Genomic DNA, 18,812 nt, shown 5'->3' with positions numbered 1-18,812 from the left:
AAAAATTTTGTCACTTTTTTACTACTTTTTCTACTATGACCTGCGCTGAGCCCTGAGGAAAAATTTCCAAAATAAAGTAAATTAATTTTAAAAGATTTATTTTCCTTTTTTTTTACTAAAAAAATGTTTTAAAAAATCGCCCCCAATGCAATTTTTCTTACATCATTAGACAGCTAAAAGAAAATATTCTTTCCTTAAACTAGTTCTTAACACCTTTTGTTCATTATTTCTACTACTACACAGTCCTATCTCTCCAGGGGTTTGAGCTCCCCCCAATTATTTAAGCAAGCTGTCTTTAATTTTTAAAGATTCACCAGCCAGACACGCTAATTTTATGCATTTAACAGTTTCTTCACTTAAATTATGTTCTACTCAGTGGGTAGATTTCAGCACTAAGCTTTCTTACCACACTTAAGAGTCTTTGTTCAAGAGGCAGAAGCAAATAATGTTGAATTGAATACAAAAACTTGTGATATAGTGAAATCATTGTTAAAGTGCAGTGAGCTTTTAGAAGCAAAATAAGTTTCTTTTTTTTTAAATTTCGGAGGCAACGGAAGTACAAGGTTTCTTAACAAGGCTGGTTAACCAATGACGCCCTTTTAGTATGAAGAAATGCATTTGATGCTTTGCGGTTTAATGAGGAGACTTGTTAATAATTGTGTTTTAGAGTTGAAGGATTTTGCAATGAAAGTTGATATCATACAGGTATGTAATATTTTACCAATCATTGATGTGGAAATGGGTTTTGCAGCAAGGTGCAGTCTTAATGAAAGTAAAGCATCAGATACCGTTTAGTCTAATTTTAAGAAAGAATGTCTTTCCAAAAAAGTGAAAAAGTGAAAGTGAAAAAAAAAGAAAATACAAAATGAAGCAAAGAACAAAGAGCTGAACTTGATGTCTTAATTAAAGATCTAAGTCATTAATTTTATTTTTCTTTGTGATTTTAAAATATTCAGATTTTTTCTGCTTGTTTATATCGATACAATTACTATACTCCTGAAAATTAAAAGAACAGAAATATTGAAGAAAATAATTTGTAAAAATTATTTCAATAAAATTTGAACTTTTTTATTTTCCTATCTGTTATTAGATTTAAATCTTAACTGGTACATACCTGCCAACATTGGAGAAATAAAATAATGAAGATTTTACTAGCAACATTTTTTAGACTAATCAAGTCAAAAGGAGAAATTCTGAATTGGAAATAACATAATTTGGTGGGCTTAATTCTTACATTACTTTATTCTTACCTATATTTAGCGAAGTAAAAATTATGTATATAAATCTTAATCTTAAGAAGATTTTTTAAACCATTATTTATAATTACTTCAACTATTAACACTAAACGTACTGAAGTACTTGCATTAGTACCATCTGTTGAGGAATAAGAGAAATATTTTTGCCATCATCAGCGTATATTGTATCGCCAAAAAAAAAATTTTTTTTTTTAATTTATTCAACACATACGGAAAAATTTGAGAATATACGGATAAACAGGAGATAGTTGTAAAATACACGAGTTTTCGTTAAAAAACAGGAGACTTGACAGGTAAATTTGTGTCAATATTTTGCGTTTTTAATTAGTTTTTTTTTAAACAAATAGATTCCAGCTTTATGTTTGAATGTACATTTACTTATAATTTAAACTAAAAATACATTTTCACAGCATATAAATGCTCGACATTGCATTATCTTATGCAATAGCTTTCTTTTATATATAAAGCACTCATTCTTACATTTATCTGAAAAGAGGATATTTTTTCACTGAAAATACATTATTTTCTTAAAAATGTTCTGTCCAAAACATGGATGCATGCAATTACTTTAACTAGTATATATCATGACTATAATACCTTATGTATATAAAATTACTTTAGAATGGCGCCATTAAAAAAATACTTTTTTGCTTTGGGTCTGGGAAGTTTGAAAATTGTTTTGAGTAGACCCCCTGTAAAATGAACATTTAAATTTAAGTTGGAAATTTTAAGAAATGTTACTTCATATACAATATGATAAAAAAAATGAATTTTCTCTTCAAAAAGGCTGCCGACCAAATAAAAAAGCTGTACAACTTGTTTATCAAAGTAGATGCCACACAAATCGAAATTAATCCTTTTGGAGAAACTAAAAATAGGAAAGGTGAGTGTCATATCTTTTTTAATCTAATTCATCGTATTTCTCAATAGTTCCATTTCTCGCATCGTATTGCTATTTCTAGAAAAGTATAAAAATCTTATTTTCAACAATATTTATATATACACAGTGGAAAGTCCCATATCTGGAGTCGTCAGGACTTCAGCAAGTTCGGAAAAAAAGTTTTTCTCCAGATAATTGGTCTTTAGGGCAGTGTTTTCAATACAGCTCGAGAGCGCGAGAATCTCGCATATTTTTTTCTTTTCACGCATTAAAAAATTATTTCCGCGAGAAATTCGCACATTCTATAAACCTGTTTCAAAATTCGTGAATTTCTCGCATTTTGAAAAAAATTTCACATTTCGGCATTTAGAATAAAATCCGTTTCACTTTTCTTCCTGGATCTTTCATTATTTTCAACATCTGCCCCATTATCTAGCTTCCCTATTTACCATTATTGTTCAGAACCTTTAAGAACAACAGAACACCATCCTACCGAACCACGGAACCTCTTTCAGAACGCATTTCTCTGCAACCACGTGTTTACCGTAGGTAAGGTTTCTCCATGTAAGAAGTTCAAATTTTTTGTGCATTAATGTACGATGGACAAATACCTTGTAAAGGCAATATCTTCTACTCCGAAACGGACAAATGAAAATGAAACAAATGTGGGTAGAAATGATCAAAACGAAACAAACACTCATTTGAGCAACCTAATGAGAATAGCTGATGAGAAAGTAGATGTAGAACATTTTCCATATAATGATGCAACAAAAATATTCCATGCTTTAAAAATTAGAAGATGTTAAAAATGTATTATAATTAAAGAAATAATCTTTTTTTCAAGTCTCTTCGTGTTATTTTATTTTTTTTTTTTTAATTTTTTTGAAATCTCACTTAGTTTTTTGAAATCTCACCCTGTTTTTGAGAAAGGGGGAGAAATTCTCACCCATTTTTTTTTCTGCGATGAAAACACTGCTTTAGGGTAAACATCAAATATCGAATCATCCCTAATTCAATAAAAAATAACAAATAGACTATAATTAACGTCAATTACGCGATCTCTTATTCGCCAGTAACACCGAAGCTCTCAAAAAAATTTTGTTCTTAGAGAGAGTTATATATCCAGTGGTGCCCTCTAGTATGTCCTCTGGCAAGGAAAATAGTATTCTGTTTTGAACATACTAAAACGGATTTTCACTTCGTTTTTAACATCTCGATGTTTAAATGCGATATTTTGATCAGCAAACTTCAAATCGATCACTCAATTATTTACAATTCACTCGCAATGTCATGTGGATATACAGTTTCACTTTTGTCAGTTATTGTTAACGATTTTCATTCTTTTTTAATGCTACATTATCATGCACAGGAATCTCGCATTTGTAGAATTACTTTTTGAAGTCTACATAGTTTTGTCGATCGCCATTTCAACAGTTTGGAATTTTCACATAGTTTTTTAAATGTTGATTTCATTTTTAATGGAATATTTTCACGATCCTCAATTTCTAAATCTGGCTTTTAAGTGATCAATTAATGATCCATTTTAGTCGTGACTATTCAGTCTTAAATCGTAATTTTTTCTAAATGTTAAATCTTTGTGCACTCGGAAATTAAATGTGTGATTCTTTGCGATAACAATCTTTTTATGCGAGAAAATACATGATTTTTTTTTCTCTCTCAAGTGTATTCCCGAATTTCATTTCAGTGATATCCTATTTTTTTTCAATTGTATTGAAATCAAACAAAATCGGAAGTTGGGTGAATTAATTCTGAAGCAGTACACTTACTTACAATTATTTTGAATGGTTGCAATGTTTAAAAGTAAACTGCAACCAAAATAAATAAGTAAGTAAAATTAAATAACCTAGAAAAAAATTTAGTATTTATTTACAAAAAAAAGTAGAATTCCTGCTTTGTGTTGATTAATTTTTTTTCCATATAAATCTCTTAATTTTATATTTCATGCCTGTTTTTCTAAAATATTTACTAATATATTTCTATTTATTGTCATAGTATTTTTTTAAAAAATGTGTATAAATACTTTTACTTTTTTGCCAGTTCTTTGTTTTGATGCGAAGTTGAACTTTGATGATAATGCTGAATTCCGACAGAAAAGTATCTTTGAGATGGATGACCACTCTGAGAGTGATCCACGTGAAGTAGATGCCTCCAAGTATCATCTGAATTACATAGGAATGGATGGCAATATTGCCTGTATGGGTAAGAATTACATCCCCCCCCCCCAATTTATTCTGAATTGTTGTCAATAGGTTTTTTGACACATTTAAATTGTTTCCTCATTAACTATGATTTAAACAGTATTGAAAAATATACTATGAGCATCGTATTGTCCAAAAGGCTAATTATATTGGTAGGTGGATAACTAAAGACGAAATTTTATGAATTTAAAAAAAAAAATTATTTGATAAATGAAATATGACAACAAAATCTTTTCCAATGTAGATGAGATGGTAGCCAAAATTCATTTAACAGCCTTTTTCTGTCCATCACAGTTAATTTAATATTTAATTAAAAATTAAATTTCATTGGCCATTTTTATTTATCGGAATGTCTTGTTCTTATAGCTTGAATTAAATCAAATGTTTTTGCCAAGCAGCACAAATTGTAGAGGATACTTTCATGCCAACTCCAAGAGGAAAACATGTCTTTTTTGGCTTGTTTTTCTATATAACTTATGATTCACTCTTGCTGTGCATTCAATCTATTTATCAATCATTTCTCCCGATCATCCTTGATGGTACTGACTTAGTGATGGCATTAAAGTTTGCATTATGGTGAGACATATTCTAGCCAGAAAAATATTAGCTCCTACTTAGGAAAATTAAAACTTTCCCTGAACATAGACTTTCTAGGTATTCTTCACTCACTTGTTATTCGAACCCACTAGAAAAACCCTTGAAATAACCCAAATAACACACCTAAAAAATTTTCAAAAAGAAATGCTTTTAAGCTACTGAAAAAAAAAACCAAGGATGAAATCACCTAGCCGATTAAGACTCTCTAGATGAACACAAGTCTCAAACCCCAGGTTGCAACAGTTATTACATCCCTAAGACCAAACTGTCTCTGACAAAACATCTACAATTACTCCACAGTAGCGAGGGACAGGCACACACAATTGGTCTCTTGGGATTTAATGTTTATGTTAGTGTTTCTTTTAACTATGGTTTCAGTTTAGTAATTTTTAAGTGCCGTTTTTATCTAATTTGATTAATAAGTTTTTCTTGTATTTTATATATTTTTTTTAAAACTTATAATTAGGTATGATATATATTGCGTTTTTTAATATTTAATTTTATTTTATATTAGTTTGGCTTTATTTAGTTTTGAGGGGGAGGAAGCCTCTCATATTAAGTTGAAGACAACTATGACAAAAATCAGTGTCCAAATTCAAGTAGTTTATTAAATTTAGGCGTAACTTGACTAATTAAATAACTTTAATTAGCTTATTGATTTGCTAGTTACTTTTAGTGTTGGTTTTTTATTAATTTCGTTGTTTTGCCATCGTAATTTATATATTTTTTTAATCTATTTATCCATCTTATTTATAATCAGTTTTTATAAATAGAAAATCTTGACTCATTGCTTTTTTTTAGTTTTTCCATTTTTTTCTTCTTCTGTTCTTACAAACGTTTGAATTGAATAAAATTCAATTATAAGTACCTTTCAATTAAAATTTACAATTTTATTAACCTATAATTAAAATTTTAATCCATGCTATTGTATTGATTATTTTAATTGTTCATTGTGTTTTAGTTTTCAAAAATGTTCTTACATTAATTAACTTAGATTTTAGACAGATTTAGATGTATTTTTTATTATTTTTTGCAACTACTTAGTAGCTATAAAAACTACTTTCGTAGCTTCGTAAATGCTGCTACTGAATTCAAGTATAAAAATCCCTAAAAGTTTTATTTAAAATAATTAGAAGTATGAATTTTATTATAGAACTTTCTTTTTGTAAATATTTTTTTCGTAGTAGATACTTAAGAATTCAATTTTCAACAATGAAACTTAAAAAAACAGTTTATTTTATTTCTTTATAAGGGAAAGCTAGATACATTATAAGTTAATTTTCAAGATTTATTTTTATTTTTTATCTCTAAATAGTTATTTTTATCAGCAAAAAAAAGAAAGATATGTTTATAAATTTCAAATGTTTTTCCATGTCTCTCATAGATAAGTTTAAAACTTTAAATATATTTGAAGTAAACTAAGAAATATTGAGAAAAAGGGAAAAAAAATGTAAATTTAACATGTTGCCTTCTTTTATTTTATAACCATCGTTGAATAGCCAACCCAATTTTGGATTTACGACTACTAATGTTCAACTCTGCAGCCTTGTCATTTTGAACCAATCCAGAAGACTAAGAAACTCTTGGATCAATACTCCCAGAGGTATGATTTGTAATGGGAACTTGGAAGACTTAGTAACTCACCAGATTTAATGTGCATCAGTCTCCATTTACTTCATCTGGCGGGAATCGAACCCGCAACTTCTTCTACATGGGCCCAGTACATTACCAACCAGGCTATCCCGGCCCTGTTTTTTTTTTTTTAGAAAAGTTGTAGTTATGTGTTTAATAATAATAAATACGATTAAATATAAAAGTAAACTTATACATAATTATTCATTTAAATTATGCTGCGTATAATTCATTTAGAATTTCATGTTTTGAAAATATCAATGATTTCAATTTACAAATACATAAATTTTTTAAAATGCGTCAATAATGATTTTATTCAAGAAATTTTAAGAATTTTTGAGTTAGGCTCACAATTACTCCAGCCTATTTTCAAGTTATTTTATCCTTGAGGATTTGTTTTTAAGGTTACTGTAGAAAAAACATTTTCAGAAGCGTCATTTGAATTTAGTGAATGAAAAAATTCATTCTCTGTATTATATATTAGGAGTGTGCATAAATAGAATCTTTATTTGTATTTTCTTTTGTAGTGAATGGAGCAGGCCTTGCCATGGCAACCATGGACATCATCCACATGTATGGGGGACATCCTGCTAATTTTCTAGATGTGGGTGGTTCAGTCAAAGAGGATCAAGTATTGCAGGCATTCAGGATACTCACCTCAGATGAAAAAGTAATTTCATCTTTTGAATTAAAATAATACAATGTTCAATATTTGCATACAAAAATTGATGTATTTAGACAAAAATTATAATACATTCTTCATTAAAAAAATTATTCTCTGTGATTATTGCCGATTATGGATAAAATTTAGCAAGTAACTTTTTTTGTAAAAAATGATGAATTGAATGAGTTAATAGAATTACTTTTTCATATTTTTAGTTTAGAATATATTTAAATATTCATAAGTTGAGTAAAAAAATTTAATCTCATACCAAGACATTAAAATTTAAAAAAATCTTGCTAAATTGTTAAAATAAATCTTATTTAAATATTTGTTTTTAAAATTATATATTAGCAAAAAATACATTTTAAATGAAATATTTTAGAATATTGACACTTTTCTTGGTGGCTTAGTTATATATCCTACTCATTTAGAGGGGAGAAAACACTCTAACCTAAAAAAATCAGGGAAATTTAAAACTTGATTTGAGTAGTCATCCTGAAAATTATTCTAGACTATGCTCACCTTGTGTTTCCTTTAAAGTTTGGTTCTTTTTTTGCAGGTGAAGGCTGTTTTAGTTAATATATTTGGTGGAATCGTGGACTGTGCCATCATTGCTCGGGGAATCACCAATGCCTGTAGAAATATTCAACTGAAAGTGCCCCTGGTTGTCCGCCTTGAAGGTATCTGCCATTACTCTATACTAAAAACTATTATATCTATTTCCAGAGCCTTAATGCATATTTTTATTTAATTAAATTTTTTTTAAAAAAAATTACTCTTTTATGTACATAAAAAGCAATAATAATATGTAAAAAGCAAATGCTTATATACAATAATAAGTTTCCCAGAAACTCTAGCTGATTAAATGAAAGAACATCTCAGCTGTTTCAAGCAATCTCATCTGTTCAAGTATTTTTAATTAACAATAAATAAATTATACTAAAAAACAAAAATACACTGATTAACGAAAACAAAACATTGTCCAAATACTTTCCCAATACCATAAATTATGGCTACTTCATAATTGTTCAAAGCTGAAATATCTTGACTTGCCAAATTTTAATTTTTTAAGACCTAAAAATAAGCATTGTTATAATTTGTATGTAAAAAAAATTTTTTTTAATGTGTAAATATAAAATTAACCCTTTGCTTGCAGCTGGTACAGCATATGCAGACCTGCCAACTTGTACGGTTTCACCGTACAGTGTACAGTATTTCACTCGATCGTATGGTTGTGCGGACAAGATTTAAAATCGTACGGTTGCATATTCATTTATAGCTCTTAAGTTGTTGTTTTTTTTAAGAAGAAAAAAAAATTTAATTAACAGCATGCTTCTTAAAATCATGAAACGAAAGGTTTACAAGATTTTAAATACCAGTTATGAAACTCATCAAAAAAAAATGTGTCCCTGACAAGTTGTAATCTGGTTGGTTTTGAGAGCCAATCACGTGACGCTACAACAATCGTAAACCAATGAGCCGGTGAGAACTCTGATGTAGGAAATCACATGACCGGTAATCACGGGCTAGATTAAGAGCGCTTTTTGGCAACGGTAATGGTTTTATTTACCATTTGTTGCGCATGGATTGCAGCATGATTTTGTTTTAAAATTTGTAATAATGCCAACTAAAGTTTACGATTAGATATTTTTAGAATTTTATTTTAAAAGCTTTCCTTGCATAATTAAGTCCAAGAAATCGCAGCACTATGCCTTTTGTAATGTTTGCAAACTAGATTTTAAAATAGCACATGGCGGTAAAAGCGATATAAATGATCAGATACGAAGAGACATAAGGATTTTAGCGGAATGTGTTAATAAAAATGAAAGTATTAGTAAATATTTTGCGCCTGGAAGTGATGACGATGTAATACAGGACGCATTTCATTTTACGTCGTTCATTGTAGAGGACATTCTAATTGCCATAACCACACAAACTGGATGTTGCTATGAGCAGACCTTCGGTAAAGGATTTTTAAAAGCAGCTAAGTCTGCTACATATGAACATTTAAAGCAATAATTGTTTTTAATTAAGTCTAACGTGTATTTAATTTTTTCCTTTTTGTATTAATCTAGAAATTGAATTTTGAAATTGTGATTGAGTGTAAATATGTTTTAAAACAACTGTATAATAAAATAGTCAAGATTTAAAAAAAGTTTTTCGTTATTGTTTTCACAATGAAATTTTTTTTTTTAAATTTGTTCAAAATTGACAAGTGTATTTAGTCACAGATCTTAGTTTTGTCTAAAAAGGTCCTCTAATAACACTTTCTATGTCGAGTAAAACACTAGCTCAGAATTGTAAGGTCATGCAAATTACAATGTTGGCAGGTCTGGTACTGGTAAAAAAAAACTCCTCTCATTGCGGCGCTGGATCAGCAGTTGTACCAGTAGTTCTCTTCCCCCTTTTCTCCTAGACCTCCATTGCGCCTGTCATTTCTTCAGGAACCCCATATAATTTTGGCCTAATGTTAAAAAAAAAAAAAAGGATTTAACGCTGCTCGCTTTCGATTCAAATTGACTGAAAGATTTTTCTCTTTGATTATTAGTTGGTGAGTTTTAAGGAATAAGAATGTCTTTCTTTTTCTGTGTAGTATTAATTACATTACATTCGAGATCTTTTCAGCAATGATCTTTAGCGAATCCTAGTTTATTTTTTTCGGTTAATTTACTTGTTAGTTACGTTTTTGTTAGTTTTTTTAATCTTTTGATAATGTTTTAATGAAATTTTTATTTATTTTTTAATTTGTTGCTTCCGTTTAGTATTGTATTATTCTTTTTTCATTGAAAGAATTTTTCACATTTTAAGATGTCACGTAGAGTGAGACCACTCACTCAAGAAATCGATAAGTTGATGTATGATTTCGATGTTGAAACCTACTCGGGTTCTGAATCTGAGTGTAAGGTGGAAGAAGAAAAGAATCAAATTCATGAAATTGATAGTGATGATGAATTTTTAATATTTTTAAATACTCAGCTAATCTCAAATGTATTACTTCAAAGTTACAAAAGTAAAGTTTATTAAAAAGGTATTGCTTTCATGTTACAAATTCAGATGATCATATACAATCGAAATCAGTCTGTAATTTTTACGCATTAATTAGAAAGAAAAAGATGTACAAATTATATATTTAGTTTAGCTGAATTTTTTAGAAGTTCTATAAATATTTATTCTCTCTTCATATTTACACTCAGTTTTTTAATTTTATAAAAACAGTTGTTTAAGAATCATGGAAAAAGTTAAAATTTGTTTTAGGGGAAATTTCACATTGCATAATTTACCCTTCTATGTCCGGTAAAACAAATAAATAAATCACAGAATGAAAGTATCGAATACTAACGGATAAGACATTGCTCGAGAAATAAACAGTATTAAATTTTAACTAAATAATTTAAAGTAAAATCGTTAATTATTACGTATGTGATCAATAAAATATTTGGTATTGTGAGCTAAAAATTACTTTATAGTATTGAAAAATTCCATAGTTTAATATTTCAAAATATTTTTTAATATTTTATACATTTGTTTTAAAAATTTAGTAACATAATTAAAAACTTATAACAATTTAAACTTTATTTTTCTAAAAATTTTAAGGTCTAAAATAATTTATGTTGCCCCTTTCTAAAATAGTTATCTTCTAAGATTTTAAATTATGTTAATATTAAAAAATCAAAAAATCATAATTATATTATTAAAACAGAATATTGTTCTCTTTTTTTTACTATAAGTGATATGCAGTTTCCTAGTGTTGAAGGGAAAATTTAATTAAACTTTTCAAACTCTAAATCTAACGTGCACAAAAAGATGGAAGTATACGTAAATTTCTTCATTGGTAATTATATTGAACAAAATTTTTGAAACCGTGAAACAAATTTTCTTTTATGTGAAAAAAAATAGCAATTATATTATTAATTTATTCCGAAAATAAAAAGTACTGTTGAAAGCTAAAATTTTTTAAAAATATTTGTAGAAAGAGGAGAGAGCATCTATCAGAAGGTTTTGAATGCTTGACCCTGAACAGGAAGTTTAGTCACAATGAAACAATTTCCACTTTTCAAATATTCAATCATGATAAAATACTGATCTTTTTTAGAAAGGTATCATTCCTGCCTCTTGCTTCAAGTTCTCAGAGACAAATTTTTCTTTCAAGTTCCAACGAAATGTTTCCATTGAGAGCTTTAGCATTTGTCATAATGTAATTAAGCATAAAATAAATTGTTATTCCTTCTCTAAAGATAACGGATACGGAAATATCCCCGCCTCTTCCACAGCAGGCAGAGTGACATTTCCTGGTTTTTGTTGTGTTATCAGTCAGAATATGTTTTCGGTGGTCCTCTTATTTATTATATATTTTGGTTTCTGTCATTTTTAAAATTCTTAATAATGGTTATTCCAAACACCTGAAGAAAGACCACACCGTGACCAAAGGAAATGTATGTTTTACAATCATTATCTCAATAGAACTTGTATAGATGTGTCTGATAACAATTGATGACTTAAAAATTTTCATATACATATGGCAATCGTGAAATACTTTAAATCAGCAGTTACTTTTTTTTTTTGTTTTGTTTAAAACATTTCCTGCTTCTAACAAAAATTAAAATAAATAAGAAATTAAGAATATTCTTTTTTGAATTATGAAAAAATAAGGAAAGTATTAAGGTAGCCTATCAGTTTAAAATTTCACTGATAACTAATATTATTACTTATTATTATTTTCTATTTATTATTTTATAAAATTAACTAATATTTCAAAACAAAATTTTAAAATGAAATGGGATTTTTGTTCTTTCTATATGGGGCTCAAATATAAGCTAAATAGAAACGTGGCAAATTATTTTATTGTGTAATATATTTGTTGTAAACTAGATAAACAATAGTAATTTTTCTTCTTTGAACATATTTAAAACAAATTCTTTAATATTTTCAGTGTTTTAAACAATATTTTTTTATAATTCTAATAATGTTTATATAAAATATTCTCGTGAAATCTTAATGAATTTCTATTGAATATACGTGTGTAAAATTTATGCATTATGAAATGCAGGCAAAAGGTACTCGGAAATTTTTTAATTTAAAGAATGTTTATATTTCAATTTTGCGTAAATGTAATAGACGAGACTCTACATTTGCTATATTTTTAACAGATAAAATAATCTTCAAAAATGTAAAACAGTTACAACGTTCATTGTTAGAAGTTTAAAAAATTTGCCTTTTAAAATTATTTATTATTATTAATGTGTTTATAATAATAAATACTTTTAAGATGAGAATAAAACTTAAAAAAGTGTCCTATTAGAAAAAAAATAAAAGTTTCGTTCGTAACAGTTTATTAAAAAATTTTCTGATACAATAAAATACATGTTTCATTCTTAAATAAATTTTAAATGAGTGCTTGCTTTGCATAAGAGAAAATATCATTTTATTATATTAAATTAATTATAAGTTATATTTTAACTTTTTCTCATAATGTGTTAAACATCACTAAAGAATGCCAACGTATGCATAACTATGCCAAAATATCCACCCATAACGATGCACACTACAACCCTGCAACTTCTTCCTTCAAGAAATGTGGCATACAAATTACAACAAAAGAATTTCTGCAAAAATGCGCCGTAACCACAATAAAAAATTTTTCACCTGACTAGCCGCAACTAAAAGGTTAAATGTTTTAGATATTTCATGTGGACAAAGTAACACCAAAATAAGAAATAGTTTATTATTTAAATAATTCTATATACCAGATTTTCTCCCAAGGAAAAATAGCACATTAAAATGATATTTTATTAAGTTTAAAAAACCTCAGTTGTAAATGTTTAAAATTTAAATGTCTTATTTGAAATCTTTCTTTATAAAGCATATTTTTAAACTGTCAATGTTTAAAACGAAATGAATTTACTAATGCAAGGTTGCTGAATTTTTACACAGTTTGTGAAATTTTTTTCTGGTGGTAGCTAAGTATATGAAAATGTATGATTCTTTGTTTTGTAAATTTGATTTAAGAGTTATTTTTCACACTCTTACATTTAAACGAAGTTCTTATGAAGCTAAATGTATAATCTCTAAGAGCTGAAGGAGAGAAATAAAAACTTTAAATAAAGATGTAAATAAAAGTCAACATGTTTAGAGTGCTGGAAAATTAATTACACGAGTTCTTCACGTCTAGCGTGTCTTGAAATCGGCAATGTAAGCGCCCATTTTCCAAAACTCGTCAGATGTAAATGAGGAAAGTAAAAGTGATTTGAAACTAAAAATGTATGGTTGTAACAAAAAAAAGGAAAACAAAAGTGGGAAATAAAACTTAGAAAAACCATAGTAACAGAGAATGAATATCTTGCCAGTGCAACCTAGGTTTTAAAATTTAGCCTAAAGGAACACCATGGTTTACCCCTTCCTTCTCGCTCCCGTGAAAATGATGGGGTGAAGTTATATATATATATTATATAGGTTATAATATATTTATTGTTCATACACATATTTTTATATAATTTTCAGGGATAAAAAAATAGGCACTTTTATGACCGTTTTCTTGAAAAATAACCGATCGTTAAGGGGTTAAGTCCATTTTCAAGAATGCTATAAATCATCATTGCTGCAAAATCTTGGATATATATTCAATTCGATAATGCCAAAATTCTTACCACTTCTGTCACATCAGTTGATCTTGATGCTCGATAATCGTGTTTTATTCATATGAATACTGATTCCTTTGTTAATGACATGAGTTCCTAAACATTTCTATAACATGTGAAAATGCATTTTGCTCTAATTTGCCTCTCTAGGCCACTGTAGTTTTTCTAGTTTTTTTTTTTTTTTTTTTTTTTTTTGTCTTAATTTAATATTTTATTCTCTATTTCGCTTTAAGGAATTGCAGTTTTTCCAGTTTTATTTTTCATTAGCAACTTCACTTTCTCTGTTTCAAATCACTTTTGTTTTCTTCATTCACAACTGGCAAGTCTTTAGAAAAAGCGTTTATTTTTGTGTGCTTGAAACATATTAACTTTTATTGCTATCTTCATATTTTTTAAAGCCAATGAAATTTTTACCATCAAGTATACAGTGTTACATTTAGGTCTTGATCAGAATCTTATACTCTTAGAAGCAAACATCTGGATGATACAGGGATGAGATTTTTCCGCTTTTTAGCGGATTTCCGCTTTTTTCACTTTTATCTCTTGAATTTCAGTTTTTTTTATCAAAAATTCAGATTTTTCTAAAAATTTCAGTTTTTTTTATAAGCATTCCGCTTTTTCAGAAAATTTACTGATTTTCAAAGAGAAAGAGAAAATTCAAACTACATAGCTAGCAATCCTTTCTCATTTTTACTTATTATAGCTATTTTCTCCCCTTTTACTTGCAGCAGATAAGATTTTCCGAATTTTTTACCCGCCCTCCAGATAGATCTGATTTTTGTAGTTCAAACGACACTGCTTCTGACAAGCCTTTTAGAGGTCCCAAGCCTGGAATCTACTAATATCTCGATTCTTATTCACGCGATTTTAATATCAAACATAGCTTTTCATATTTGCGTGTTGCAATTTTTATTCACGCGATTTGAATATTGTATGTTGCGATTCTTATTTATGAGATTTAAAAATCCGATATTGTGATTCGTATTTACGCCTTTTTAAAAACCTATATAGCGATTCGTATTCACGCAAGTTTAAAATTAATGTCTTGATTTGTTCATGCGGTTTATAATATCAAACATTGGTTTTCGTATTTATACGTGATTTTAAAATAAGGCATTGGGATTCGCATTTACGAATTCCAAAAATTATGCATCATAATTCTTATTTATGCAATCTAAAAATTACGCATCATGATTGGTATTTACGCGATCTAAAAATTATGAATCGTGATTTGTATTTACGCATTTTAAAAATTCTATATCCCAGTTTGTATTTCCTCATTTTCAAAATCGTATATCTAGTTTCATATTCATGTGATTTCAAAATCCATAATTGTTATCCATATTCACGCAATTTTGAAATCAACTATCGCGATTCTAGTAAGAAGTAAATTTTTTTAAAATTAGTTACTATAAAGGTGACTGTTTTTCTAACGACGATTATTAGTATATGTAAGTGTTACAACATCAGAGAAACTGGAAGGGAATATATTCAAAACTTACATTCTGTGCTTGCAAAGAAGAAAAAATAGGATTTGTCACAAGATGTTTGAAGATGGACTAACGACTAAATATAGCAAACATAAAAGATATAGCAAACGAAAGCAATCACTTAGAAAGGGATTTAATTTAATTTTTTTTTTTTTTACAAAAAGAGTTAATTAACTCATCAAAATTTTATTTATAATTGCTATTATTTATGCTATAAAATGCAAAATTCTTATCAAATATAAAACAATTATCTAAACAGTTGCTGATTGTCATGTAATTTTTCAAACTAAAATAGCAATTTCTGTATGTTAAGGAGTTACTATATATTTCTACTTCACTGTTATTGATATGCTTCAAAGGGCTCTAGTTAGATTAGACTATAATATGAACATAATGATTCGGTCCATTGTTAAAGTTTTTTTTTCCAATATAATTTAAAAAGTAATATTACTGATATATTTTTAATAAATCACATAACAGTATTTATTAAAAGAAATGAAATATTAATGTATATTCTCAGTAGTTTTAATTTGCTAAACCAGGTAGTTTTTCAAGTAATAATTGTCTCGTATGTGAACTGAGGAAAAATATAATTTCCAGCTTTATTTTTTCAATTGGTAATTTTTATTTTTACTAAATGTTAAGTATCAATGTAATCATTTATATAACAATAGATTAGTACACAATTGTATGTCAATTACACATTAGTATGACACATTAGTTATTACCTTAAACTGTCTGGAATTTATTATTAAAGCGTTGCGCTTGCGTAAAATTTACAATCGTGGAAATTCAGCTTTTTTGCCTTTTGGCTAATCTCATCCCTGATGATATTTTTTTAACAGAATTCAAGCGGTTCTCAAAACAGTAAGACAATTGTGGCATCCAATCTGTATTAAGTTATCTTTAACTTCATAATTAAGATTTCGTAACCAGATTTGGAGTTATGGAAATCTATTATTGAATGTTGTAGTGAATATAAACATAATTAAATACATTTATCTTCTTAGTTTTGCTACCAACATTATAGTTTCTTAAGAACCTTACAAACTGTTTAAAAGGAGACTATTGTATCAGATATGTGTATGTAGCGGTAGTAAGAATCATAAGGTAAGTTTGTAATAAAACAAAACTGAATTAAACAAATAAGTTATAGTAGCAATATTTGGTGATAACTGATCGTAACTGAAGAAAATGTTGAGTGTCATTTTATGACGAATTTACAAAAATCCGTTTCAGAATGTATAGAAACATCAGGATTCTATTTTAAATTATTCTTTATTCAAATAAAGACTCATAACTCCCACATTGATTCAAACTCTAAAATCTTGGAAAGTAATAAATAATTTATTAATCGATTCAAATTTTATTATCAAAGGAGATGAAAACAAAAACAATCTTTGCTTTTTGGGCGGAAATCAGCCAAAAAAAATTTTGCCTAGAGATATTTTTCTATTAACAAAAAAAAGAAAAAAAAACCTTCCTGAGCTAACACAAAAGGATGAATTAAAAGGCTTGTTTTTATTTCATTCCTTTTTTACTGTCTCAATTTGGTTGCTTAGCATCAAGGAAACACTAAGTATTTCTCTCTTGTGGATCACATGATCTTAAATTAATCTTCCTGCTATGGTAATACTTTTAATATATATAGCTTCCTACAACCTTAATTTCTGATCCAATTTTTTGTAAACTCTTTTTGAGGGTCATCCAAATATGTAAAAAAAATATATAGATATGTGTGTGTTTAATTAATAATTAGCACCAATTATTTACCCCCTGCTACCATTTAGATTATTTAAACAAAAGTAACTCTGATTTTTTTTGCACTTTGTGTCTAAGCTGAATAAACAGAATAGAAAACTAAAAAATTATTTTTTAAAGTATGCCTAGTTTTGATCAGAATTCTGAAATAAATGCTTCATTGATGTATATTTATTTTGGCAAAATTTTAAAATGTTTTATGTTATCATTACATAATATCAATTGATTCTTTATTTGTTGTATTTGAAGGCACTAATGTGGGTGAAGCTAAAAGTATTTTAGCTAACAGTGGATTGCCAATCATAACTGCATCAGATTTAGATGACGCTGCCAAGAAAGCTGTGGCTAGTCTTAACTAACTCGTTTTTCAAGCCAAAAACTGCCAGATTTGTTTCTTCAGGGACTGTGAATGAGCTTCATTTGTTATGAGAATAGGTTATGAGCATTCCTATAAGATACAGTATGTTTTTTTCAAAACCTGTATTTTAAGAAATGAAAAATATGCCCACAGTAATCATGTTAAAGTGCAATTAAATATATTTTTGGTATAGACTAAAAAGAAAGTAATCAAGTATTTTATTAGTACTTATATTGAGTATAATTTTTGAACATAATATTCTATATTGAAGTGAGTAAATCATTTAAATGAATGTTAATTGTTGCACTACTGAAGAGTTTATTATATTTAAAAAATAATTATAAAATTTGTCTTAATTATTTTTCAATGAATTCTCACAAAATAGTTCAGGTTTCAAATAAACTTATAGTAATTAATTGCAGAAATTTGATTACTTTGTACAAGTTAGATGATTTATTTGTTCATTTTAGTTTCATGAAATTCTGTTCCCAACGAATATGTACTTATTTTTAGTTGTCATTCCAAGCTCTGCATTTTATTCAATTGCATTGTGTATTGTAAAAGTTATTTAAATTAGTCTAACATCAAAACGCTATCCTACTAATAAAAATTTGAATGGATTTTAACAGAGACAGAATTATAAGTATCACCATCAATAAAATTATTCTTGAAACATACAGAACTCACCTAGTCATTTATCAAATTTTTTGTTACAATCTTTACAACATTGATCTAGTATTTAAATTTCTTTAATGAAAATAGAAATTTCTGTTTGTTTTATTGGCTTATGTGTAGAAATGTTATTAAAAATAGTTAATGAATGTTTCGGTTCATTCAATTTTTTTTTAAATTTTATATTTTGCATATCATAAATAATAATCAACCAATTTCGAACTGATTAAAATGTTGCAAGTTGTTCAAAAGTATATTTTTATATTTGAGATTTTAGCCTTTTGTAATTAATAAAAATATTTCTAATAAAGTGTTTTATTTGCATAAAGTAGTTTCTGAGCAATTCTACGGTTTTTAGGACATTAGTGTCATAAAAATACTAAGAAAATCTGTCTTTTTTTAAAAAAAAGAGCTTCAAATATGTAATTTCACCATTTTACAGTGACAGAAAGTACACGGTATTAAAGATGCTCAACTGAAATGCCATTTTGATTTTCCTATCTTATGATTATAAATCTCAATACATAAAATAATAATTTGGAAGTAAATTCAGGACTTGGATCCTTCCACAATAATTTTCAATATATTTTTCAGTGTGATAATTATTTTACCACAAGAAAGCATTTCAAATTTAATTTTTTCTTTCAT

General features: G+C 27.5%; 1 protein-coding gene across 5 annotated transcripts in view; it reads left to right on the top strand.

Annotated features, from left to right (window-relative positions):
* ScsbetaG (Succinyl-coenzyme A synthetase beta subunit, GDP-forming) overlaps positions 1-18,492 on the top strand; it is a 42,134-nt gene extending 23,642 nt beyond the window's left edge. For all 5 annotated transcript variants that reach the window (XM_087160491.1, XM_087160490.1, XM_087160489.1 and 2 more), the window contains 5 exons: positions 2,043-2,139; positions 4,195-4,356; positions 7,112-7,254; positions 7,808-7,928; positions 17,384-18,492. In XM_087160491.1, coding sequence (XP_087016617.1) covers positions 2,043-2,139; positions 4,195-4,356; positions 7,112-7,254; positions 7,808-7,928; positions 17,384-17,493 — 633 coding nt within the window. In that variant the 3' untranslated portion in view covers positions 17,494-18,492. The remainder of the gene's footprint in view (positions 1-2,042; positions 2,140-4,194; positions 4,357-7,111; positions 7,255-7,807; positions 7,929-17,383) is intronic.
* Positions 18,493-18,812: the final 320 nt, after the last annotated feature.

Source organism: Parasteatoda tepidariorum, chromosome 4 (genome assembly GCF_982258835.1).
Source record: "Parasteatoda tepidariorum strain Cologne lab strain chromosome 4, Ptep-v5.0, whole genome shotgun sequence".
In the NCBI taxonomy this organism is placed as follows: domain Eukaryota; kingdom Metazoa; phylum Arthropoda; class Arachnida; order Araneae; family Theridiidae; genus Parasteatoda; species Parasteatoda tepidariorum.
This window is presented reverse-complemented; position numbering and strand designations above follow the sequence as displayed.